A 27,027-nucleotide genomic window follows, 5' to 3' on the forward strand; every position below is an offset into this window, starting at 1 on the left:
AGTTGTTCCCTGAGCAGTGCCAGTGATAAAACAAGCTTCCTATAGACGTGTATTCCAAGTTACTACGAGCTTTCCACTGCGACTGTCACTTTTGTGCTCTCAGTTCTCTCACCAAACCCTCCATCATCCCCGTGGCCCTTCTTGTGATCCCACAGTCTGCCCTGCACGCATCCCTGTGTCCCTGGAAATAAGTGACCTGCATGGGGCCACCCAGTGGCCTGCTCCATGTCATTTCTCTGGCTCCAGCCTTTTGTCACTGAGGCTACACCAGGGACACGCGGGGGTAAGGCTGTGCACAGTACTGCCTCTGCTAAAATCATCTGTGTTGGTGGAAGTAACCTGCTGCTGTCATCTAATGCCATGGGTGTCCTAAGGCGCAGCCAGGAGGATGGTAAATTCCTGCAGGCACATCCCTCCTCGGTGTTTGTGGAGGCCTCAGCGAACAGAAAATTAACCAAGAGCTGGAAATCGTAGAACCACTAGGGTTGGCAAAGAGCTCCAAGATTGTCCAACTGTCCCCCTGCCACCAGTGTCACCCACTGAACCCTGTCCCCAGGCACCACATCCAGCCTTTCCTCAAACACCCCCAGGGACGGTGACACCACCACCTCCCTGGGCACCCCATCCCCGTGCCGGACTGCTCTGTGAGCAGAAACATCTCCTCATTGCCAGCCTGAACTCCCCTGGTGCATTTATCCCCCCAAACCCTGTGTGCACCCACCCCACCCCTGCCCACACTGCCTGGCGGCCATTTTATGCCCTTAGCGCCAAGCCCCCTGCACCCGGTGGGCGTGGCCTGGCGCACGGAGGGGCGGGGCCACCCAGCGGGGCGTGGCCTATCGGGGCGTGGCCTATCGGGGCGTGGTCCAAAGGGGGCGTGGCCTAACGGGGCGTGTCCGGGCGCACCTGTGTGGGCGGGGCCTGGCGGGGCGGGGCCGGGCACCTGCGGCGCGGCGGCGGGCGCAGCATGGGCCGCCTGCTGCGGGCCCTGCGCGGCTCCCAGCCCGTGGCGCGCTTCCAGCGCTGCTGCGGGCTCTTCCCCGCCGGCGATGCGGGCGCAGGAGGAGGAGGAGGAGGTGGAGGTGGAGGAGACCCCGCCGGGGAGTCCCCGCTCCTCGCTGCCTGCAACGGGGCCGCCGCGGGGCCGCCGCGCCGCCGGGGGGGCAGCGCCGGCTGCCGGCCGCACAACGGGGTGCGGGGCGCCAGGGTGAGTGCGGGGAAAGGGGAAGGGGAAGGGGAAGGGGACGGGGGGGCCGTGACTCAGCAGGGCCGGGGCCGGGGGCTGGGGGAGCCCGGCCGGGGGTGCGCGGTGCTGCGGTCCCCGCACGGTGCCCGCCGGTGGCTGCGGGCTCAGCCCCAGCCGTGGGGAGCCCCCGGCCGGCCCTGCCCGGTGCCTGCTCAGCGCGGCTGATGGAGCGGGGCGGGCACCGGAGCCCTCCCCGGGGTAACGCTCCGCCGGCAGGGACGGGCGCTTCGCCTGGAGCCATCGCTGCTGGAAGGGCCAATGCGTCCTGCATGGGCACGGCACCGCGCCGTGCCAGCGGGAGGGCCTTTCTCCGCCTTTTTCCACCTAAAAAACTCACTGCCCAGTCCTGGAAAGCATTGAATTTGGATCTAAAGGAAATGGAGAGGGAAGCAGCAGCTTGACAAGTGTTTCAGGGCGGCGTTGGAGCTGTTAAGGAAGGCTCCTGGCTCTTGTGGAGCCCATCTCTGTGAGGAGGGTCTAAAGCACCCCCGGGAATGGGCCCTGGCAGCCCCAGCAGGGGTTCGGGATTTCCGTCCTGGTGCAGAAAGCAAAGCTGAGTGTGGCTTTTCCTTACGCCAACCAAACGTCCTCCATTCTCTGTTGCTAAATGGCCTGGGGTGGCCTTGATCCATCTGGAAAAAAAAACCACAAACGTGGGTTTAGGAGCCTGCTACGAGTAGCAAAGTCCTCAGCTATGAGCTTTTATGATCAGTGACGTTTTCTTGCTCTTTGCTGTGGGCGTTTGCAGCAAGGTGCCAGAGCACCGCCCTTGTGGCTCACCCCCGGTGACCCTGGTGGCTCTGCTCAGCTGGGGCATCCCTTCCTGAAGCACGGGGACCCCAAAGGCGGTGTTAGTGGGACAGACGGCTTCCCTGGTGTAACATCTTCCATACTACTTCGTCTTTCTTGCAATGATACAGTAGTCTGGAAGCTCTCAGGTTCTCCTGTGTGAGCTGTTGTGCGACCAGGAGGTTGGTCATACCTGTAGAGCACGTAAATGTGTGCTGGAGTCCGGCTGCTGCCCGTGGCTGGCCAGCTGCTGGGGCTGCAGCAGCACCATCCCCCCGGCACCCCCTTTTTCTCTTGGGCTTCCCATCCGAGGTGGGCTGGATGGGGGTAGGGGTGCTGAGGGTGCAGCTGGTGCTGGATTGGGAGGAGATGGAGATGCCTGGCAGGGTTGGATGCTCATGGGGGAGCCTGAGGGAGGGCAGTGAGACGGGACTTGGGGGAGAGACCTTTAATTACCCACATGTTTGTTGCTGGTGGTGCTGCTCGTGGTGTAGCAGTGCCTTCTGCCAGGTATCACCTGCAGCTGATGTGTTCTCTAAGGCCTCGTGGCTGCTCTCAGCAGCACCATGGCTGGCTGTGCTCCTGGGATTCAGCCCTCAGCCCCATCCACCCCAGGAGCTGCTGTGGGATGGCGAGGCAAGGAGTGACGTATCTGGATGTAAAGTGTTTCCTAAGCATTGGATCTGCTGCTTAGTTCATGCTCTGTGTTCCCTGCCAGATCAGTTAGAACCTCTCCCCCCCCTTTTTTAAAAAAAAAAAAAAAAAAAAAAAAAATTCAAGTGAAAACACTGATATCTGAGGATAATTCATGGTGTTGCTAATGCAATGTGCTATTTATGCCCTGGCTCAGGCTTAGTATTGAACCCAAGGGCTTTAATTGACGGTACTGATGGGTTTTATCATTACAGAAGACAAGACATTAACTTCTTATAGTTACAGTGTCTCTAGCTAGGACTTCTTCTGCACTCCTTTCTACCATTAGTTTGATTTACAGGGAGTCTACATCTGAAACTGGTTGGAAGGTATTTGTCCTGATTTTTTGTTGTTGTATATACTTGTATATAAACAAGTACTAACTTTCCAAAGGCTTCTTCGGTGTTTCACTGAATAACTTAAAAAATGCTTTGCGTATTTGAAAAGCAGAGAGCTGCTTATCTGTAGGCTCCTGATGGAAGCTCCGTCCTGAAGCTGATATCCTGAATTAAAGGCAACAGAGGGGGAAAAAAAAAAGGGGGGGGAAAAATCTTATTTCAAGTTTTCTGTAGCGATTTACTCGTTTCTTCTCCCCATTTCCTTTTCCGAGATGCTTTATCATCTCCTGCAATCTCTCTTCCTGACTGTGAAGGAGCACAGTTCATATTTACTCTGCAGTTACACCTTAACTGCCAGGACTGCTCGGGGCGGTGTGGTGTTTGCAGGCTGCCTGCTTGCCGTTACCGATCGCACAGCTCTGCCTCGTGCACGGGGACTGATGGCAGGGAGGCGAGGGTAAGGGCAAGGGAAAAGGTGGATAAAAACATACTTCCATTTGGAGGTGTGGGTACTTGCTGGCAGCACGCAGGTAGGGTGCCTGGCAGCCTGACGCAGACTTGTCCCGGAGCTTTGGGGTCTCTCTGCAGTGTTCCTTTGCAACAGATTTTGCATCTGGGATTTGTTTGAAGGTTCCTCTGGAACCACTGAGGTTCATCTCCCACTGAGGGATGTTTGTAAGTGTAAGAGGCTTTCAGGAGATGACTGGGACTCCCTTTTGGCGCTGGCATACAGCCCCATCCCAGACGGGATGGCTGGAGAGCTGTGTCAAAGCCTGGCACGTGCTATCTGTGACCAGCACTCAGTGACCTGGCAGATCTTGCTCTAGAAGCACCCAATGCTAATAAACATTTGTGAAACTTCACTCGCTGATGGCAGTAGGGATCGTGTGTAGCTGTATGGTGCTGTTAGGGCTGCTGCTGCTGTGGGGGTCCAGGAGGGGCTGTGGTGGTGCTGGGACCGGGCGCTTCGTGACTCAGCACAGCCTGAGTCATCCCTTTGGAGGCTGCTGGACCTCGTAATGAGGAGCTGCCAGGATCCTGGGATTAATTCCCCTGCTTGGAGGCAAGCCACTTGCTGCTTTATAGTTCTGCTGAATGTCTCAGGCCATTAGTTCGGCTATCAAGCAGAAGAGTAGGAGTTCATCTCTTGTCATTTTCCTCCTCTGTATCTCTGGAGTCTGGGGCAGGTTCCGTGGGCAAGGGGCCAGAGGAAATCTCTTCTCCTGGAAAATTCCTTTGGACAGCCAGTTCTTACGTTACCTCCCGTGCGTGTTGTATGGGAAGCACTTACAGGTCATCTGGGCAGTGGAAAGGGACTATTGCCTGCTATGGCCTTGCAGGCAAGTACATCTGAGGCCTTAAATGTCTGCACGGTGATGTCTAAAGAGAGAGAAACTTCATCACATTTAATTATATTTTTTTTAATAAGACTATTCAGGTTCCTGCTTCATGGGGCTCCGTATCTCTTCCATGTAGTTGGCACCTGTAATTTATTTTTTCCAAGGTAAACAGCTACTGGTCTAGATCTAGAGGTACACAAATGCTTTCATGCAGGGTTATGTTGCTAATTTATTACCATTTTGCTACTACATTAGTCAACATGTATTGCTGGATGAAAAAGATGTTTCATCTGTCCTTTTGGAAGCAAGTGGCAGTGCTACGTCCTGCTGCGGAGCTCCTCGAGCCTGGCAGCACAGGTGCCCACGGGGCGATGCCACGGCTCCAGCAGCGCCCCGTGTCTGTCCCTTCTGCAGCTAGTTAGACCCGATGGGGTCTGTGTGCATGTGGAGGGCGTGCAGGTGCCTCACTTCACAGAACTTGGTGTCAGGCACCGAAGCTGTGCCACAGGAGAGCAAGGACCAGGCTGCCGGGTGCTACAGGAGGAGCCCCCGGGGGAGCAGAAGGGACGTGACCCCATGGGGTCAGTGCTGGGGTGATCCTGGCTGCTCCGTGCCTCTCCAGATAGACTTCTGCTGTGGAAACAGTCTTCGGCTGGGTCCATCGTGCTGCTGGGTGGGACGAAGGGGCTCATTTTGGGAGCAGCACTGTGGGGCTGCCCCTTCTCTCCCAAACACCCTGGGTGTCTGGCAGCCGTGGCAGTGCTGGGACGGCTCCGACTCGGGTCACCTTGGCAGGGAGTCGAGCAGGAGGCGGTGGTGTCAGCTCCCACCCAGAGCTGCTGCTGCTGGTACTCAGCCTGTGGAGTACAAAACACCGCTGAGTTGTGGAGGAGTTTCTTGATCTGCTTTGAGGCTGGAATCCCCGTCCTCTTGAGCAGTCGGTAATTTGTCTTCTTGGGTTCTTTCCTCTCTCTGCAGGTACTCCTGCAGCTATCTAACTCCTGAAACATCTTCCTCTACCACTTTGAGGCGTAGGCTCCGTGGTGTACCTCATGAAATTGCAGTGTAATTCTGGAGAATTAAAATGCAATTACACAAACCTGTTCTCCCACTGCAAATCAGGGAGGAAGGGCAGCCTTTTCCTTCTGTCCTTCCTTCTCCTGCCTCTTTTGTGCCCTGTTCCTTCCTCTTTTTGCACAAGCCAGTCCTCCTGGAGTAAGGAAGATGCTGAAGCCCTTGGGAAGCTCTCCCACTGCCTCCGTCAGGGTTCCTGGAGCAGCTCGCATCCAACCTGCGTGACCTCTGGTGGGGACAATCGGGCTGGTGGCTTGCTGAGAGGATGGAGGAGCTGAACTGAGCCTTCCCAGTGCTTGTGGATAAGCAGCTGCTATGCATAAGCAGTGCTGGTGCTGTGCACCTTCCTTGGCAGGAGGCTGCTGTTGATGCCACTTGTCAGTGGTTAAAACCAGAAGCTGAAGAGCTGGAAGCCTGAGGAGTTGCTCGGGCAGCTAGAGCAGTGATGAGAGGGACAAGGTCCCACAGAGCATACAAGGGAGAGTGAGGGCGCTGCCCGAGTGATGTTAGGAGAAAAGGAATGCAATTGTGGCACCAGGACACCGCTGTGTGGGGCAGATCGGATGAGCATGATTATTAACGATATCTAGGAATCCCAAGTGTAGGAGCTGGTAGGAATTGGGGTGTCAGCTCTCCAGGCATCTGCTAAGGAAGGGATTTATGAAGTCAAGTGGCTTGAGAGTTGTTGGAGTGCCTCAGGGAACCTCTTTGGACAGAAAGCAATGAGTACAGAGGCTCTTCGGAAGAGGTTTCTTAGCCTTGTGGGAGGAACCAGCTGGAAATGTGAGTGTGGGGGCTGCTGCTGGAGAAATGGAGTTAGGAGGAGCTGGAGGACAAGAACAGAAATCAATATCATCAAGTTGAAGGTCGGGTTGAGAACTGGCTGCTATGCAATGCCTTCTGATCCAGGGGGTATCATAAATATGAGATGGCCTGCAGCAAGCAGCGGAGCCTCCATCGCTGGTGTCGGTGAGGACAGGTCAGAGCCTGCTGTCAGTGATGTGAGTGCAATCTGTCCGTCCTGGGTGGACAGACAGACAGGGCTTCTGCTCGTGCCTTGCAGGAAGCAGTGGGTGTCCTCCAGCTGGCTGCAGGCACTGTCCTCCACGAGAGATCTGCCTAGTTGGCAGCCACTGCCTTATGTCTCTGAGAGACTTCAGTTTTTTTCTTTTTAATTAAGCAAGCTTTCTTTTAGGAAGATGATTCTTCTTCCTTCATCAATTCTTCCTATTAATTGCTAAGCAAGTCCTCTCTCAGCTCTAGTCTCACCATATTCCGTGCTATATTCAAACAACCCAGCAGATTGTTACGTCTATTTGTGCCCTCTCGGTGAAGGAAGGAGGCCTAATTATGTTGCTTCCAGAACAATGTACAGAAATATATAATTAAGCCTGCCTCCCAAGCACTAATCAGGGCGGAAGGGAAAAGCATCTGAAGATAAAAGAGCTGAGGTGTCTTCTCTTCTCTGTGTCCTGGGCCTGTGCTGGCCATGCTGGTGATGACGTGTGTGCCTCCATCCTTTGGGGATGAAGGGGGAAGGTGGGATCAAGGCGTGCTGATGGAAGTCGTGATGAGAGCTGCGAGAGACAGCGGCTGGGGAGCTGCTAAGGCACCTTGCTGAGAGCTTTGCATAATGGCTTTTTGATTTTTCTTTTTATTTTTTGGTGCTTGGGATGAATTAAGCTGCTGAAATGCTACCAGAACTCCCCCTGACTTCCAGACTGCTGCTTTGTCTGAGAGCATTGAAAGCGCCGGGGCTGGCTGGAAGCTCTCCCACTGTCACCTCTTGCATCTGCACTAAATGATGATTCAATAAACGATGATTCAAGGCTGTCCCTAATAATTATGCCATCAGTGCATGCCCCTATAAATACGTGCACAGCAGCTGCAGGCTGGGTGATGCCTATCTGCGCACTAACCGACGGGGCAGACGAGCCATTTCTGGGAACTTTGTCGCATTTAAAGAGGGTTTTCTCCTGCTTGGCTTTTCTCCATCCCGTGGCCTCTCAGGTTTCAGTTAGCCGCAGGTCTCTCTCCAAGGACAAGGACACTGCACAAACCTGGGCAGCTCTCGTGCCCTGGCTGCATCACGTTCTGGAGAGGGGGAATCACAACCTAATTAGAAGTGCCTGGGCAGAGCAGGGAGCTGCACACTCATGGGTTTGGTTAGGTGAGATTTGTCAAGTCTTGGGGCTTCTTATGTGCATTTTGTAGGCTGTGTGCCACTGCTCTCCCCTCTCCTATCTTTCCAACATCTCTGCAGTTGTTTCCATGCTTCTATTCCTCACGTTACCGCTGGTGCTGTGCCCTCCAACCCATCCCTGAGAGAGGCTTATGGTGCTGCAGCCATGCAGGGCCCCTTCCTGGGGACACGGCCCCCTTGTCCTGCCACCATCCCACCTTGGGGTAGCGAGTTTCCAGGCTGGTGTTGTGTTACCCCCCAGATTTATGCTCTGTGCCATACTGCACTGCAGGACCAAGCTGTCTGGTTTCTACTGTCTGCACGTACAGCAGGCGCTTTTTTCTGGGGCTTTTTTCATGTGCCTTGTCTTCAGCAGCTTCTCTAGACTTTGTGACTTTTTATAGTGTAAAAAATCCCCAAAGTGAGAAGAATCGCGATGCATTCAGTAGGGTCTCTGGGGGAGAAATTCCCAACCTTCTGCCAAGTTCCTGTTGCAAGTGAAGTCATGTAGCGACTTCAAGAACCTTAATTAATCGTGCTCATCTCCTGAAAGATCCCAAGAAGCCGAGAGCTGGTACCAAAACGTTGGTTAATGGTGTCTCTGGGTCAGGCTCTGAGCCCTAGGGCTGGTCCCTGGAGATGGGGCAGAAATGCCCATGCCTGTTCAGCTCTTACACGGGAGATCCTACAGGACTGGGAAGAGGGGTGGTATCTTTGCACTGCTGCTTTCCCACCGTCAGTGTGCGGAGATGGGCAAGTTGGGCAGAGCTGTAATAGCTGCTGCTGTGTGAATATTTTGGGCAGGGGCTTCATTCAGGGCGACTTGCACACTCACACGCATCGCTTATAATTTGAGCAGCTGACTTTGTTCCAAGTAGATGAGAAGGGTCATTTGTTTGAAATTATCTGTCTCCCGTGTCTGGGAATGCTGCGGCTTGTTGTCCTTTTCTTCTGAAAAGTTCTTAAAATTCTGGCTTTGCCTACAGCCTTAATTACTGCCCATTAAAAGCTCTCTGCTTCTGACCGAGTAGTGACGGGGACGGACGGAGGGGCTGACTCACTGCGGGTGCTCCGAGGTTACGGGAGGCCGCGAGTCACGGCAGTCCATGAGGCACAAACTCCTCTGCTAAAACTCAGTTGTGTAAAAATGCGGGCTGAGAAATTTGCATTGGGAGATGCTAAACCTTCACCCAAATTCACACGCTCTGGGAAAGGCAGCGATATTCCCTTCTGTCAGGAAAAAAGGATTGTGGGGAGTAAGTGTTAGCTGAGGGTTTGTGGGCTGCTGTCCGGAGGTACAAGGAGCAGGCTTGGTGGGCTTTCCATAATTACAACCTTAGGATCATGAGGATTGTGAACTTTCATTGCCACACACTGAAAGCAAGTGGAGCTATTCCGAGATGCCTTTCGCACCTGTCCTCTGGCTGCTGCCGTCACCTCTCACGGCTGTGGGCTTTGTCTCGCGCCTCGTTCAGAACTGCTGGTGTGTTATTAAAAAAAAAACAACAACAAAAAAAAAAAACACAAAACTGTTTAAACAAGTCAAACTAGCAAGTGGGAGATGACTTGTGATGGAGGAGAAGAGAGAAAAAGAAAGGCTTCTAAAAAGCAGTGTGGAAGGATTTGGCCCTGCCTTCTGCCACCAAGTATTTTTAGCTCTGATTTCTTTTAGAACCTGAATAATTATACAATTGCTTTTTTTCCCCCCTACAAAACAGATTATTGTAATTAGGAAGTTTTATCCCTCACCCCATGAGGTTTCAAGCAGAAAAGAATTACCGTGGGGACGTGTCTGCTCATCTCTTATCTAAAGCCTGTAATTCCTGGGGCGCTGGGGACGGCCGCCTGATGGAGGAATTAACGGCGCTGGCAGAAAGCGTCTTCGGGGACCCGCAGATATGACCAGAGATGGTTTAATGATCTCAGGCAGGAGCATCGCAGCTAATTGCACCGGGGGTGTTTTCTCACTGGTGTGTGAGGCTCGAGACGTTTCGGCTGAGAGCTCCGTCGCTGGATTTCCTGAGAGCGGTGCCGGTAACTGAGCTGCCACCTCCAGCACTAATGCACGGGGGAACGCTCCCGCAACCCGAGCGCTTCAGAAGTGTTGACTCATCTTTTCTCTTTATTGATGCAAAAATCAATTTAATATATTTTTTTCCCTGCAGTAGGTGAATGAATGCAGTCTTTTTCCATCCTGCTTCGGTGGTTTTTAGGCAGTTCGCCTCGTCTCCGTACTGAAGGCAGATGAAGGGACTCGAACGTCTAATTGCTCTCCAAATGAGTCACAATTGGATGTCTAGACTTCCTAGACAATCCTTATGCTTTCGCACTGTCATGTAGGATGAGGCTTTCTCTCTGGTGGATTAGGCTCACAATCAGCTCCAAGCATGATAGCTTTCCTCTGAGCTTTAGGAGTTTACGTCAAAGCTCTTTTACTTAGGGAGTCTCTGAAACCTTTGTGTTCCCTTTGCAGCCCTAATCTGTAGGATGCTCTTTCAGCCCCTATCTACCCAGCCAAATCCCATGCATGTCTTTTTTCTTAGGAGAGATGAAGAGAGTTTGGCTCTCTTGCCTCCCAAATCCTCTTCGTGTATAGCTTTTGCCTCCCAAATCCTCTTCATACACATGGTCCCCTTTTCTCCAGAAGCATACAGGTGTTTGCATACAACCTGGCTGCATGCTGCAGCTGCTGCAGCAGGACCATAGCAGGCTGCTTGGTGATGTCCCAGTCCCAGATATCATCATCAGCAAACCCTCGTGTCCTCTGTGCCACATGCAGCTCCGTGGGGCTTCCCAGCTCCGGCGGGCTGCCTGCCACTCAGAAGAGAGAAAAGTAAAATTTCCAGGCCTGTTGAAGTAAATTTGTCTGACTTAATGAGGCACATTTTAAAAGAAGCAGTCCAGTGATTCCATTTCACTCATTTCATCTCAAAACACTCTTCCAGCAAAAGCAGTGGTGGCTCTTTTTAACTGCAGATGTCGAAACTTGGAAATAAAAGCATCAGTGCCCTTTTATTAAATGTAGATAATTTCCCTGGAGCAAGGATTGATCTGATCTCTGGAAAACCTTCGTAGATGTGACTGCTGCCCTTAATTAGTCCTAATGGATTTCTGATCTCTGCTAAGTGTAATTGAGTTGTTACAATGGTCTTTGAGTACAAAAATTTAATTTTTTCTTGACATTTGTTCTAACAAATTATTTAGTTTAAGGGTTGGGAACCATTACAGTGAAATTCCTTGGATATTTGATATAGTTTTCTAACTCATTAAACGTTTCTAAAATCCTGTTGTTTGCAGGGCTGTCCACAGAAATATGTTGTGAAGAACTACTTCTACTACTACTTATTCAAGTTTTCAGCTGCTCTGGGTGAAGAGATCTTTTATATCACTTTCCTTCCATTTACCTACTGGAACATCGATCACTCTGTGTCCAGAAGGATGATAATCATCTGGTCTGTAAGTATTTAAATCACTTAAGCACATACTTAATTCCCTACCTGTAGCAAAAGGGTATTTAAGAGTAAGAATAACCTTTCAAACAAACAAAACCTCTTCAAACAAACAGAAGAGCCCAACATTATTTATGTGGTTCAATGTCTTCAGCCTTGCTAGGGTGAACGCTTGAACATGGACCTGGCAATATGGACATGGACTACTGCTCCCCTCCTCATACCTGGGGTGCTACTTGCAGTGTTGTCCATCAGAAATACTGAAGCATTCTCAAATCAGCAGGCTTCAGCATTGCTTCAGCCTTCCTAAATGCAGTGTAGGGGATCCGGAGTAATGGGTTTCTCTTCTGGCTCTGAAAACCAGTGGGTAAACAGGCACTTTATTCTATACAGGAATGTCTGTTCTGTCACTGCCACTGCCCATCTTGATATTTATTACATCTTTGCCCAAATAAGATTGTTTTAGACCAAAGAAGGGAGGTAAGAAGCATCTCTGGTAGATGATGGACCCTGGAGATCTGTTTGTCAGTCTACACTGATTTGAGAAATTGAAACTTGATAAAAACTTGGATGCGATACTTAGCTTTTTTCATTACAACAATGCTTCTCCTTGACTTAGTCAATTCTGGTTAATAATATCCTGTCTTTTGTCCAAATAACATGATTAGAACTAATAAAAACTTGAATTGGGTCATACATTTAAAATGCATCCAGTCTTGGATGGAAGGCATCAGTTCTTCTGTGCCAGTAACCCTAGTCAATAATTTTTTATAAAGAGAACAGGAAAAATAACTTGCAGATGAAATTCAGAAGTAGGTGGACACTGTGTAATTAGAGCTGGGTTTTGGCCAGGAGTACACCTACTGCTTCTGGAAGTGTGCCACAGAATGATAATTGGTAGTCACTGCCTTCTGGCTTTGCATATTGCTCAAAAGTGACTCCTCCAAGCTGCCTGCGTGCCTCTGAAGACTTGCCTTGCCTTTACCTGGCAAGGAGGCTACCTGATTACTGGCCAGATCTAGCCTGGCGTAATTAGAGTACACAACCGTCTGATGTTATGGCTATCAACATTATTTCTCAGTTACCAAGGGAGTTGTGGGGCTGCCTTTTTATACTGAAAAGGGGAAGCTGTTTTACATACACAGACTTTGGACAATTTGTAGCTTTAGAAACATTTTAATTATATTAAGTATGAAATGGTTTGAAGTATTGTGTAGACTTGGCATTAATGTTATGGCAAGCTCAGCTGGATGGCTTGTTTGCTTTTGAGCAGGAATGGGTTCATGGTGCTGTGTGGGGTCTGGGTCGGTCCGAGACAGCTCGCTAACGTGCTATGGCAGGATCGGGATCTGAACACACTTCTGTTCCTGTGCAGATGGTGATGGCACGGAGCAGCTGGAGCGCAAATGATAGAATTGGGGTCCCAGGCTGAACCGGGGGGATTCTTCCCTTAAAAGTTACAAGTATTAATGCTGTTTGCAAGGCCTACACGACATCTTATCTGCGATAGTTTCTGCAGAGCCAGTCACCCACGTTCGAGAAGGATAAATTCCAGCTGGAGCAGGGCCAGGGATGGCTAGGGAACAGGCTATTTTCTGAGCAGAGGCTGAAAGCTGAGATGAGCCCCTAAGCAAATGAAGTCGGGGAGAGAAGGATGCTGGCTGGGAACACCAGGGGAAGGAGCTGCTTGAAATAAAATCAGTCACAAGAGCAGATGTGTGCAAGGTAGTCGTGAATACTCTACATCAAAGCTGGAAGCTTTGAAACACAAGGGCCAGGCTCGTAGCTGCAGGAGGGCAGTAAGGAGGATCGTGCAAAGTGCATCTCAGCAGCAGGTGAGGCTGCCCATGGTACCTTGGTTGCATTCTCCAGTCCTAGGCCCTCAAAACCAGCTGCTCGTGTCGGTTCAGTGGGGTGGCTGTGGGAAATATGGGCTGCGGTCACATCCAGCTGTTCTGGGGGCTTAAACCACGTGTGATGCTTCCATGGTGCCCTTCCTCTGGGGACTCATAGCACATCCGTGGGCTTTGCCTTTTTCTTCATGGACAGACGAGTGAAATACCTGCCTGGTGTCTGAGAGCGAGGTGCGGGGCTGGTGCTGCAGGCATCCCGACGTCTGCGCGTCCCTTCCTCAGCCCTTTGAAGGGGACGCTCCTCAACCTGCACAAAGGTGGCTTTGATGCTTCGTGCTCCTGCTTCAGCCAGGAAATCTGGAGGTGGAAAGCAGCTTCAAATAAAACAGCTCTTGGGCACGCTTTAAGCTTGCCGCATCTCATCTTAAAAGGTGGAAGCTCACTTGAGTACTTTTTTCTTCGGAGTGCATGAATGTGAAGTGTCTCCACACCTCTTTTAAGCCCACGGAGCTGCAGTTTGCATGATATAAGTAACAACCAATTGTACAATATAAAGAACCGCCCAGCGTGGACTTTGGGGCGGGTGGGGAGCTGCAGGTGTGCTGGGGCGATAAGCGAGCGGTCGGGTGCCTGCGGCCGTGGGCTTGGGGACATCGCAGCCTGCTGGGGTGCTGGGGCTCCCCAGCCTGCCCATCCTCACCCTGCGTGGCTCTCCGGGGGCACACAGAGCTCCCCGAGGGGCACCCTCCTGCTGCAGCCTCATCTGCCAGCCCAGGCTGCATCTGCTGAGCACAGGGGCTGCGGGCGGCGCCGGCTGGGTGCTTGGCTCAGTGCCTCTGCCTTGAATCAAAGTCACGCCTGCCTTGACAGCCCTGGAAAGGAGCTGGCGCTTCCAGGATGCGGTCTTTGCCTCTGCTTGGCTAATCTGCTGCAAATGCCAGTTTATTATTAGTGCATCCTCATTTTTTTCCCCCCTCTCCGTGGTGTTCCTGATGTGCTCTGTCGCTCCTATCAGCACACAGTGAGTATGAGGGAAAACAAAAGGGACATCACTTTCAAGCTGTAAGTTTCCTTCCTGGGAAGGTGACAAATCCCTCTGCAGCCCATCCAGGGTTTCCAGAGCCAGATCACTGAGTTGCTGTTTCAGAGCTGAAACCGGTGGGTCCTGAGTCAGGCTGGCGCAGCAGGAGCTGCCGATGCCATTTGGCCCCGCACCTCTAGAATTTCATCCCCTTAGCAGATCGAGAGCACGGCCAGGAGAGCTGCAAAACAGTGAGTTTAAAACAGATATGTTCTGGTGCACCCTTGGCAGACCAGGTACAGGAGAGCAAAAGGAGGAACCAGCCCGACTGCTCCAGGGAGCCTCCCTGCGCCGAGGCCGGGGTGGAGGCCGGGGCCTGGCATGGGAGGAGGACGTGCCCCGCTCCCCACCCACACCTCCTGCCAAAAGGCTCAGGTGGGAACGCGTGCCTGGAGAGGGACCGCGTGTGACTGGGAGCAGGGAAGTTACAGGAAAAGGACCCAGAGGCTGCCGTGCTGCTATAGCAGCTGCTGGTTGTGTTCGTGGGGTGAAACGTGAGGCTGCTGACCCATGGCAGCAACTGAGCCTTGCCCTGCCCTCAGACTTTGCCTGGTGGGCAGCATGGCACGGGGACAGCCCTGTTTGTGTTGCTTCTGGCGCTGCAGGACAGCCCTGGAGAGGGGGACAGCAAGGAAGAAGTCTTTCCCCAAGTGCTTCTTGTCTCAGCCAGCTTCCTGCGCATCCCCTCCTAGCTATCCGCAGTTAATCACATCCTGCGCCATCCACCTCGGTGTTGACTTTGTTGCTTCAGTAATGGAAAAGTCTCCAGGTTCAAACTTCCCCATTCAAAAGCAGAGGTACTTTTTAATATGCAAATTAAAATTATTTATGCTGAAGATGCCTGCAAATGGTTTTCCACCAGCACGGCAGAAAATCCCTCTGGTCTGGGGCTGGTGCTGGGTGAAACACAGCTGGTACCAGAGCTGTGGAACAGCACCAGGAGGCACGGCGTGAGACAGGAGGTGGACAGAAACATCAGTGGTGTAAGGAAGAAGCAAACAGAACAGTAGGGCATAAAGAGATGACTTGCTTCAAGGTTCCTTTTCTTGTCCCTGGCCTATAACAGATCAAATGATGCCTGTTAGGGTGTTTAGGTTTGGAAATGCATACCCATGCTGGTGGTTGGGTGCTGCAGGGCCAAGCCTTGACCTACTGTCCTCTCTTTGTCCACAGCCACCGTAAGTGTGTGGTTTGTCTCCTGTGGGGTAGGCTGGGAGCTGCAGCAAAGCCCCCCAGTCCTCTGATCCCGGCTTTGTGACCTAAATGATCCTGAGTTACTGAGGGTCTGAGGCTGGGGTAATTTCCACCCATATTAAAACTGTTCTGGGCCACCAAGGGTGTCTGGTGTTGTGCAAACAAGTAATTCAAGTCAAGTCCTGTGGGGGAAGCTTAGCTCTGTGTTCATCTCCAGCCTGTCTCCATGCTCACCTCTCCATCTCCCTTCTTCTTTCCTGTGCTCCAATGTTTATGATTTGAGGGTTTGTTACAGGGCCTTTCTCGTCTGCTATGTTGGAAAAAGCTGCTGCAGGCTGCTTGCTTTCTTTCCTGGGGCTGCTGGAGAATAAATCCAGAATGACAGAGAAATAAGGTCAGGAACTAGTGAAGTGTGGCGTAAGAGAGCACAGCGCTTAAAGGAGACGGATGCTTTCTGTCCTCAGCAGATGGGAGCTGCCTGGAGCACAGCTCAGACACTCCCTGCTATGAGCCCGTGCTGGTGTGACCCCACAAGGCAGTGGCTGTCCCCGTGGTGTCCCCACACCTTGTGGGGCTCCCCGGTGCAGGACGTTGCACGTGAAGCCCTGTGCCCGGGGGAGCTGAAGGCGAGGGTCTGGCACTGCAGAGAGCAGCCTGAGCATGCTGGGCTCCCCTTGCTGCCCTGCCGAGGCTGTCTCACCTCTCCCTGCCGTATGTGGCCGCACAACGTGTTTTTAAAAAATATATAAGGGCCAGGAATTATCCTGGAGTGAACGGAAGAAACATGTTGGGAGAACACCTGGTGTTTTTGCTTACCTGTACCCCTGCCAGCAGCCGGCGTGTTTGTGGCTCTCAGGAGCCCGAGTACAGCCCTCATTTCCAAGGTGACTCACTTCCCTTTCGGTAATACATTGGTGTGTTAGGGCTAATAATACTTCTACAAGTGGAAGTCATTAGAGAGGACTGCTGATAAACTGGCTTGTCCGACCTTGCCTCTGAGGTGGTATCACACCTGGTAGCCTCAGAGCTTTATCCGCTGCTGCAGAGTACTGCTGCTTTCAGCCCTGGCATTTGGTTATCGTGCAAAGAGCAGAGGCTGCCGGGGCTGGCTGGGTGTCAGGGAATCCCCTCAGTGTGTCCTTTGCTGTAGGGAGGATGAAGGAATGTGGAACCCTGTTCTTTTTTCTGGGTCTGCTTTGTGAACCCTCAATCCCACCATTCTGCTCTTAAGGTGAAAGTATTTTTTAAGTGGCTGGTGGGAGAGAGGGATGCAGTGCAGCTGGTGGCGAGCAGGGCAGCGGATGGGCGTGCTGCTAGCCACGTGCCAGAACAGCACAGCCTGGGAAGGATGGTATTTTAAGAGCTCTGCTTTCCTAGTGGAAGTGCAAGAAGCAGAGCAGTGAGCTGTCTCGTGCAGCAGCTTTCATGACAGGTGTCAATTACCCTGATCTGTGTGCTAAAAAAGAAGTTTTGAGCTGCAGAGCTTGCTTTGCACGTATCTGGGTGTACTATCCGGGGAGGGGTGGGGGTACCAGAAAGCAAATGCCTTCCTTTTTGCTCGTGTCCTTGTTGTGCTGCCTCTTGCACCTGTTCCCAGCATTAAATCCCTTTGGGATCTCGCAGCGCTCACTCGTGCAGGTGATGTCTCAGGTGCCTCTGTGCCGCAGGACAGGAGTTAAAAGGGACGTGTTGGGGACTTACACCTGGCTAGTGTGGGACGGGAGCCAGCTCTCCTCGCACTGTGCTGCTGCGGTGACTCGTCAGCGAGCCCTGCTCGTGGTCCCAGCTGTGATCGGGTTACAGGGCTGCATAGCAAACAGCTGCTGCCTTCGCTGACCAGGATAATGGAAAACCCTTTAATAATTCACAGGATGAGCTCTGCTCTTGGGGCGGTGGATTTTGCAGCAGAAAAGCTCAGATAGCCGTGGTTGTGGGGTGGGCAGGGTGGAAATTCCCTGTGCGGGCTGACAGCCTGTGGCGTTTCCTCTCCCCAGATCGTGATGTACATAGGGCAGGTCTCCAAGGACATCCTGAAGTGGCCTCGTCCCCTCTCGCCACCTGTCGTGAAGCTGGAGGTGCGGACGGATGCGGAGTACGGGATGCCTTCCACCCACGCCATGGCAGCTACTGCCATCTCCTTCTCCTTTCTCATTGCAACCATGAACCAGTACAAGGTAAGGGCTAAAAAATGTTAAAAACAAACAAACAAACAAAAAAACACAAACATAAACAGCAACAAAACCCAAGCCTGCTAGTCTCCTTCCAGCAAACTGCAGAAAACTCCACAAATCCCAAGCTGCTGCCACTTCCAGAGGAGCTGTGTTCATTTCCACTGCTGCACACTTCTCCCTGGGCTCTGTAGCTGGCCGATAATGGATACGAGAATAATTTGTGTGGCAGTCTCCCTGCTTTAGCACAAACCCAGCTCAGAGATGTGGTTTGGAGGCTGTCACCTTCCTGGTGACACTGAGGGAACCGTATGTCACCTGTTCTTGTCTGATACAAGGAGAAGCATCCTTGGAAATGCCCTGACTATCGCTTGTGTTAGGCTAACAGTGCATAACACAATTTAAAAGCCTGTTCATTGCAGAAGTAGCATCAGTTTCACTGCACTGCTGCTGTAGGCTGCTTGGGGTGATCCTATAATTATTATTTTTCCCAAACCTTCCACCTTTCATCTTCCTGTAAGCTTTTTCCTGGAAAACTATTGCTCTGTGATGGTCATTTTGATGTCATTTTATGAATACTAACAGGCATTTCCTGTATTTTAGCAGTAATAACTTCCTGGCTGCATCATCTTTAAGCATGGTTCTTGTTCTCCTCAAGCATGTTTCAAAGATAAACCCCTATAATCGGTCCAGAGGACTCATGGCCTGGCTGGGAGATCCTCTGGGGTTCCTCGGAGGCTGTGCTACCAGCTCCCTGCTGGCTGTGCTGCCCTCCAGACGCAGACGTGGAGCTGCTCGCAGGGGCTGAGCCTCCTGGTATAAAAGCAGCACGTCTCCTCTGTCTGTCGGGGTGCAATACATCACCCCTGCCCGTGGTACTGTGTGCAGGGTCTGCCAAAAAGACCTGGGCAGCACTGCTTTCTGCTCCTTGATTGATAAGCTGGGAGTGGGGCTCGCAGCTCTTCACAGGCTGCCTTGTGCTTGTTGGAAACTGCCGTGAAACAAACAAAGCTGCTGCAAAATAATTAAATGGTTTAATTGCCTCCATTAAGAAGGACAGATCTCCCTGTGCCTTACAGCGCTGTCTCCCAGAGCTGCCCTCCTCATCAGTTACTGGCCTGGGCCAGCTCCCAGGCTGCAGGGGGAGCAAAGTGGGCATAAATACGCTGGGGGCTTGGAGGAGTGAGGCAGAAATAGCACTGCGTGAACCTGGGGGGCATCTGCAGCGGGGCCGAGCTGTCTGCACCGGGGCACGACCGAGGGAAGGCTCGGCAGGAGCTGGTGTGCCCAGCGGTGCTGCGGGAGCTGTTCTGACCTGCGGCCAGCCTGGCCAGGCGCTGGGCTCTGGGGAGGAGGAGGAGGCCGGGTTACATTGGGTGAATGCATCTCACTTTTTTATTTTTTTTTAATCCTCCAGAAAACTGCCCTTTAGAGAGTGAAATGAACCCACTGGGCTTGTTTTCAGTGGAGGCCTGAAACGGGATTTGAATGAGTGGAGTGAAGGGCTGATGTGTTCAGCTTACTCTTTATCTAATGTGATTTTTTACAGAAAGAATGATGATTTATTTCAACGCTTCTCCCCGTGCTAGCAGCCAGCCCAGAGAGGGAATTATGTAAAAGCAGCTTTGTAAGGGGCCCGATTAAACCTTAAACGCCGGAGGGAAGAGCGACCCTGACGGCTCTAGCAGCTGGATGGCAGCTTCAGCCCAGCCATCGATCTCCCCGGCCCCGCTGCCGCAGCACGATCAATCTCTGGGCAGACAGCGTGGCTCTCGGCTCCCCTCGGGCCATGAGGCAGCAGCGAGACCTCGGGGATCGCCCCCAGGACGCGCTGCCCCTCTCCTCTGGAGGCCCACAGCGCTAGGGCCTCACACCAGGTGGATGTCGAGGGGCAAAACCCTGCGGGTGCCACCTATCTCCCAGGCCTGCCCCTGCTAGGGTCTCGTCTCAGCTCACACGGGTCTCTTTGGACAGCTCCGGTGTGTGAGGCTGTTTGATTTCCCAGCCCCATGGACGCGGGTAATGGCCTAACGTGTGCGCTTCTCCTTCTCTCCGCAGTACCCCTTCGAGCTCGGCCTGACGGCGGCGTTCGTCTTCTCCACGCTGGTGTGCCTCAGCAGGCTGTACACGGGGATGCACACCGTGCTGGTGAGCCGCGCTGCCCCAACCCTGCCCTCACCCCGTGCACGGCGCAGCCCTGGCCCTGTGGGATGGGGGGCTCGCCTCACCCGTGCCGCTGCGGGAGTTTGTGAGCTGTGCCTTCAGAGGCAGCCACGGGGAAACCCAGGAGCTGGATGAGCCCTGCTCAGCCTGCAGCCTCCTCTGGCAGCTGGAGATGCGCTGCTTGTTGGCCGCATGTGAAGAAATAGTGCGGGTTTTTTTATAACTAATAGTGATGCTATAATAAGGCAGATAGATGAGCGTAAGAAAGAGAGCCCTTTGTGTGATGGTTGTCTATAAAATATAGCCTGACCTCCCTGCCCAGGCCTACTGGATCAAAACAGTATCTTAAAGCTGATCTGGAGCCATCCTTTCTTCACCAGTGACCTTAAGTCAATCAGGGAGAATTCCTGGCATATTTCCCTTGCTGTTCCACGATAATGAAAGACTCCTCTAAATATAGATGGATTTTTAGGGTAAAGAAGAAAAAGTCCTTTGTGCCTCTGACACTATTAAAAAGGGCTTTAAAATTAAGGGGGGGTGGGGGGGAAACCTCCTTCGTGTCACCGTGAGAAATGCTGCCTTTCAGAGGGCCGAGCATCCTTCACCAGGGGCTTCTCTGTGCAGGGAGCTGGGGCAGCGCTGGGCAAGCTGCATGAACTCAGCCTTGCACCATGCATCGGCCACAGGTGCTTCTGGAGGCAGGATTGGGGCTCGGGGCCGTGCCCTAGCTGTAGGGACAGCGTTTGGCTGGCCCCAACAGCACCCTGTACCCGCTGCTGGTGGTGCTGCCTCCTGGCTTCTTAACCGAGCTCCTCCCAGAAGGGAATACCGAAGGGTATAATTAAGCAGTCGTAGTGTTTTAGTAAAGCAAATGAAGAGGTAAAACGTATCCACGTGGAGCGTAGCTGGGTTTTCCCATGTAAGGACCCAGAGCACCGAGGGCAGGGCGGTTCTCCTGCGCTCCGCTGCGGCTCAGGCTCGTGCTGTGGGGCAGCCCCAGCCCTAAAACAAGCCTGTGTCAGCACGGCTAGCGGGGCTGCTGGGCCGGGGGGCCTCAAAGAGCACAGCCACTTCACTCGGAAAGGGGTTACCACTAAAAGCCCTCTGTGGATGCACTCAGTGGGGTGAGGGCTGTCCGTGTTGCTGTATTCACACCAGAAGGAATACGATGAATAGAGGAAAGGGAAAAAGCACCAGTGGCCTCAGCTGTTACCAGGAGCTTCTGCCTTGGAAAGGGATGGAAGCGACACAGTTGCCTTGTTCAGAGACAATTTAATTGCAAAACCTGCCTCTGCTGCCTGAGAGCATTCCCCGTTTGCAGGAAGCAGAGGAGAGGCAGGGTCCGTCGCTTCCTCGTGCGCCTCCAGTTATGGGGCCTGAGGAGGTGAAAAGTGGGAATGGGAGTTACCTGGAAAGGGAGAAGCAAAAATCTGGGTGCACTTTGAAGCAGACAATCTGTGATTTTACTGAGACTATTTTTGGGAAACAAAAGCAATGGGAGAAACTAGGACTGGGGTTTGGTGGTGGTGGGTTGTCTTTGTTCTGTTTTCCCCCAGACAACTGTATTTTGGAAATGTATGTGTGTATTTCCTCTCCCTCTTAAAACCACGGCCCAGTTTTTGATCCCTATCTCAGTGGGACAAACAGAGTTTGGTCTCACCGCTGCCAGGGCATGTTGGAGTCATCCGATGTAGGAACATCAGAGCGATGGTGTTCTCCTTGGCACGCAGTATCCCAAATAGATAGGAGAAATCCCACAGCAGATCGTGTTCATATGATCTGAGAGCAGCCCCCAAAGCAATGTGGCAGGCTTTCATCTCCCCTTTGCCCTTTGGGGCCAGCAGTGGGACCTTGTGAATGCGCCACGCTGCTGGGTTTCTCCTGGCTGCAGTGCAGACAGCGCCGTGCCCGGCTTTCCCTAATGGGAAAGCAGTCCTGCCCGGTGCTGGGGAAGTCAAAAGGATGCTTTTTATCACCAAAAAGAAGCCTGAAAGCTGTTTCTGTAAACACAGGTAATTGTTTTTTCCTTTTCTGAAAGCACAGGGTCAGGCTGATGCCTTTATTTTGCCCAGAGCACTGCCCTGGGGATGGGCTGCGCTGTGGTGCTCGCCCTGCTCATTTTCCATGCTGGATCTCGGGCTTTTAATAACACCATTCATCCTGAAATTATCTTTAAATATTGTAAAGCTGGTAAACAAGCAGTGGCACTTGACGTGCTCTAGCAGTGCCGTCCTCATGGGATGAGACACAAGCGAGGCATTTCAGGGTGGAAGGGGAAGCGTCGTGTCACACCGGTGCTGAATGAAGCCAGGGAGCTCAGGCAGTAAGTGGCTGCAGACAGAGCAGAACTGCTTTTTCCCTGATCGTTCAGTCAAAGCGATATTTTTGAGTGCGGCTGTGTTTGGGGTGCTGGGTCGATGTTCTGGGGGCTTTTTTGGTGCTCCCCGTTCCAAGCAGTGGCATCAGCTTGGTTTTAACAGGAGGCGTACAGCAGGGTCTTGCCTTCAGACAGCCGGGCCACGTGCTTTTGCAGTCCTTAAAAAAAAATGAAAAATAGTGCTGTAAGGCCTGGAGAAATAAAATCAAAATGGAGGAGAGGGGACAAAGAATGTGCTTCTGCCGGCACTGGACGTGTCCCCACCACAGGGAGAAGCACAGTGTGGAGATGTCAGAAAAGCAATTTTTCCTCTCAAGACATCAGGGTAATCCTTCCTCTGCTGGTCTTCCCCCTCGCTGGACAGAGCAGGGAGAAGAATCATTAATCCTGCACTGCCAAATGTCATCCTACAGCCCTGGGCTGGGGCTTGGCCTTGGCACAAACCTGTCCCCTGCGGTACTGGACCTGAGGGACAAGCGAGGTCCCATCCTGGCTTCAAGCTGTGTCTGCTAGGGGCCCTCCAAAAGGGGGAGGGCCAAGCCTGTACACTGCAAGCAGTATAAACCACTGCCCTCTGAGCTCTTTTGGTTGCGCACCCCTACCAGTAAGAGATTTTTGACCATGCACCCCAATACATGGGTATTTATAGGTTATATACGTGCGCTAGCGCCAGGCCCAAGCGTGTCTTCGTGTGTAAAATCCTCATCTAAAAGCTGGTATCAGAAGATGGATTATTTTGTGAACTATTGACACCTGCTATTATTTTACATTTTTGTTATCTGTAAACAACTTGGTGTATTTCCATGGCTATCCTAACGTAATGGATGAGGAGATAAACGTAGGTGGAAATCTGTGTGAGGAACGTGCAAAATGGCACTTGGAGCTGCTTAAAGCCAAGCGTGCTGTGAATTCATTACCTGGTAGCTGTGAACAGCTGAAGTTGGGGTGTTCCTGAGTACAGGTACTGAGTACGCTTAGCAGGAATTCATTAAATATTCCAGTTGCGAGCAAGTCCTCCCATTCCTGTGTAACCAGCAGCGAGTTCTCATCAATAATTCATGTTGCTCTGTGACCAGGCATAGAAGTACTCAGCTCTCACGACCTGCTGGGGAGGGCTCAGCCTTGGGAACAGGACGTGACACGGCTGTGTGGGGTTGGCTGTAGCATGGGCAGTGGGTTTCTCGGTCAGCATACAAACTCTGTTGCATCCCGAGCCATACCTGGGGCAGCACGGTGACGCTGCTCGCTCTGCTCTTTATTCACCTGCTTCCACACAGAGCTGCTGTTTTGGGCTGCCTTCTGCCCGCCTTCCCAGCACAGCAATCAAGTTCTCCAAACACCCGATTTGCCTCTGTTAATAAATCAGGTTTTAACTACGGGCTTGCCTCAGGCACTTCAGTACCAGCCAGATTTCGGAGGCTTGGGCAAGAGCTCTCTCACGGGCTTATTCCTGCCTGCAGGTGCCCAGCTCTGGCTGGGCTGGTGGCACCCATCGGCATCCTTCTGTTGATACAAAGCAAGCAACAATCCGGCTGTGATGGAATTACCTGTAGGATTATGAGAGGAAGGTTTGTGCTGAGGCAGCTGATCGTAACATTGTCTGTGAGATGCGCTTGGGCGTCTGCTTCTGCCGTTCAAGTGATGTACAGAGTGCCTGTAAAGTGTGACGGCAGGGGAGAGGAAGAGTCTCTCGTTCTGGGCAAAAATGAGTTTGTTTTGGGCAAAAATGGGGACCCCACTGCCAAGCCTGGGAGCAGCCATGTTACTGCCCAAGCTGGGAACTGCTGGGTGCAGAGGGAAGGCGACTGAAGCCAGAGATGCTTTCCCCTGGTGGAGAGCTGGAGGGGAACAGAGCCACCCGCTGACAGCACGGGGCTGCTGGGGTGGGGGGGTGGTGAAGGGAAGGGAAGGGAAGGGAAGGGAAGGGAAGGGAAGGGAAGGGAAGGGAAGGGAAGGGAAGGGAAGGGAAGGGAAGGGAAGGGAAGGGAAGGGAAGGGAAGGGAAGGGAAGGGAAGGGAAGGGAAGGGAAGGGAAGCATCCTGGCTGCTGTGGGCTTGGAGGCAATGGCAGGAAGCTGGTGGGGGGGTTGTGGCTGTGTGAGCCCGCACCTGAGCAGGAGGCAGTGGTGGGAAGGAGCACAAAGGGTGCTCGTTGTTTCTGCCTCGTAGCTGCTTGCAAACCCCCCTCACTCCTTATCTGTGAACCTGGAGGCGTCAGGTGCTGAGGTCAGGCAGTTCTGCTGCTTATGAGTGCGGGTGTTGGTGTTTGCAGTCATCTGGGAACCCATTTGGCCTTTCACCGAGCTTTTGAACCTGATCTCTTTCCAGGACGTGATCGGTGGGGCGCTGATCTCGGCTGTGCTGCTGGTGCTCCTGTACCCTGCGTGGGACAGCATAGACCACCTGCTGCTCACCAGCCCCTTCTGCCCGCTGCTGTCCATAGCCGTGCCTCTCCTCCTGTGTTACAACTACCCCAAACTGGACTATTACAGCCCCACCAGGGCGGACACCACTACTATTCTAGGAGCCGGAGCTGGAGCTACTGTGGGGTTTTGGTTAAATCACCAGTACGCAGCACCAGCCTACAGCGGCGAAAATTTGGGGTTTCCTCTCATTACCGGTATGACGGTGGTGCTCGTGCTGGCCAGGTTCTTCACAGGGCTCTTTGTTATCCTGCTGACACGTCAGCTGATGAAGAGCGTGGTCCTCGGCACGCTGTGTTACTGCTACAAGTTCCCCATCAGTGACCTGGAAGCCCGGAGGAGGCTGGAGGTCGAAGTGCCCTATAAATTCGTGACCTACTCCTCAGTGGGCTTCACTGCCACCGTCATCGTGCCACTGTTGCATGGGCTGTTAGGATTGATTTGAGCACATTTCCCTCCTTGACAAGTAAATCGTAGCATCACCGTTTCAGGGAGAAGTTGTTCAAGGCGGGTAACTTGATCAAAAAGCATTCGTGCCTTTCTGCACCGGCCCCAAATGCCCCTTTCTGAAGACTGAGGGGAATCTCCGACCACAAATAACTGTGATAGCGATCCCAGGTGTCACCACCCCTGTGACAGAGCCCCGTGTTCCAGATGAGGTATGTGATGAGCACCGGCGGGGGGTGTGCTTGTTGCTCTTCACACCAGCTTCTGATAGCCAAGCCATTCCTGCAGGCCTGGTTTTGCCCATTGCAATCCCATTTTATTTAAAAAAAAACAAAAAAAAAAAAAAGGAAAACAGAAGAAAGAAAAACCCAACCCAAAGCATGTCAAGTGATTATTAACATCTCTCTAACGTTAACCAGCTTCCAGGGAGAGATTCTCGTGCTGTACAGCAGAGCAGAGTTACCGCAGCGGTGAGGCTTGCCTTCAGCCTGCTTGCCCTGACCTCACTCCCTGTAGGGCCGGGATGAGGCTGTCCCCATGGTGCTGGGGTTGGGGGACAGGCAGTGCCCTCCAAACGCCTCACGGCTGGTCTGGGAGTCACCAGGGTACGGCGAGAGGTGGTGCTGAGCTGCCCTAACTTGGTGGTGCTGCGCAGCATTGCCAGCAGTCTTCCACGCACCTTGCAACACCTGCATAAAGCTGTAGGATGGCATTTAGGGCTGCCGGGGCTTTCATTCTCAGGCTGCACGTTGGGAAATGTGTATCTGCTCCAGGACCCGTGAGCTGTTGGGAAACACAGTGGTGAACGTGGTCTGCTGGGCTAGGGAAGCGCAATGCTGCAAGGATGGCCGCCGCGCCTTCTGCCAGTGTGTGGTAAAAGAGTTTTAACCATGTACATTTGTGTTCTTGGCTGAAAAAAAATAAATAAAAACTTGAAGAATGTAAAGGAGGTGCTTTGCCATCCCTTGGCTGCTTGTGCAAATAGAATCGAGTTCAAAAACCGTAGCTGGCAGTTTTGGCTGGCCGGCTGGAGCACTTGCAAGAGCTGCATGGCTTTAAAATCCCGGCAGTAATCTCCAGAAGAAGTGCAGGCAGAAGCGTCAGCCAGCTGTAGGTTTGCCCAGGCTGTGGCTCAACTATTTTTAAAGGTGTGTGTGGACACGTCTGTCTCCACGTGTGCATGCGAACAGCTTAAGCAAATTTTCCAGCAGGGCACGAGCGCGCTTGCACCATGTTTGAGCCACCAAAGCTGGTGGGTCCCTGCTCAGGCGGGATGCTCTCGGTCTCCTCCTCGTACCCCACCGCCAGAGTGTCCTGGCTCTGGCCCCAAGGATGCTCTGACGCCCGCTGTGTGGGATCGGAGGCGCGGCAGCCGGGCAGGAACCGGGAGAAGGCTCCCAGAGGGTCGGGGGTGGGCCCGCGGTGGGGAGCGGGGTGGGTGCGGCGGGGACGTCTGTGCAGGTCTGTGTGTAAAACTTCACTGCTGAATCACGGCTGTCTTATGCTATTCGAATTTTATAAATTATACTTGATAAATCCAAGCACTTCCATGTTAGATACTAAATAAATATTTTTATCTTTTATAGCACTCACCTGCATGTGGTTCGTGCGATACATGCAAGCTGTACTTGGTTCAAATTTTAAAATACAGATATTTTGCAAGAGTTGGTGTGGCTGTGTTCGTCTTGTCCCCTGTTCCCACTTGTAAATGACTGGTAGAAGGGGAATGGCTCGCAGGTTGATAAGGCCCCCCCGTACAACCCCCTCGTGGTCTTCCAACACAACGCTCGCTCTGCTGGAGGCGGAGGGAGAGCTGTTGTGGTGCGAGGCGTTGTAAGATCTGAGGAAGAACAGAAAACCTGAGAGGACACGGTACCGGGGACCCTGGAGGGGAGCGAAGACTCCCAGGACACAAGAAGACTAAACAAGGAAGTCATTAATAGACCCAGACACTGGAAATTTGGCAAAATCCTCTTCCTTCTGTAGTTTTGCCAGATGAAAGGTATCGGAATGGGTTTATTTTCCGTAAATCTTGCTACCTTGCCTCACCTTCTTCCACCATGGTTTTTGTTCCAAAAAGCCAATGCTTGTCCAGGTGCCGACAGCCCCGAGCGCGGCGCTCCTGCGAAGCTTGGGTGTCGGAGCCGGAGCAGCCCTGCAGGCATCGTGGACAGCAGGGAGCAGGTTCAGTGGCCCTGAGGAGGCTTCAGA

At 52.7% G+C, this 27,027-nt stretch overlaps 1 protein-coding gene across 1 annotated transcript; it reads left to right on the top strand.

Moving 5' to 3' along the window:
• The first annotated feature begins 913 nt into the window (after window positions 1–913).
• On the top strand, window positions 914–25,183 carry SGPP2 (sphingosine-1-phosphate phosphatase 2). Its single transcript, XM_068692152.1, has 5 exons — window positions 914–1,207; window positions 10,960–11,118; window positions 17,234–17,413; window positions 19,466–19,555; window positions 24,275–25,183. The coding sequence occupies exons 1-5, from the start codon at window positions 968–970 to the stop codon at window positions 24,812–24,814; spliced, it is 1,209 nt and encodes a 402-aa protein (XP_068548253.1). The 5' UTR covers window positions 914–967; the 3' UTR covers window positions 24,815–25,183.
• Window positions 25,184–27,027: the final 1,844 nt, after the last annotated feature.

Source organism: Anas acuta, chromosome 9 (assembly GCF_963932015.1).
Source record: "Anas acuta chromosome 9, bAnaAcu1.1, whole genome shotgun sequence".
NCBI classification, from domain to species: Eukaryota; Metazoa; Chordata; class Aves; order Anseriformes; family Anatidae; genus Anas; species Anas acuta.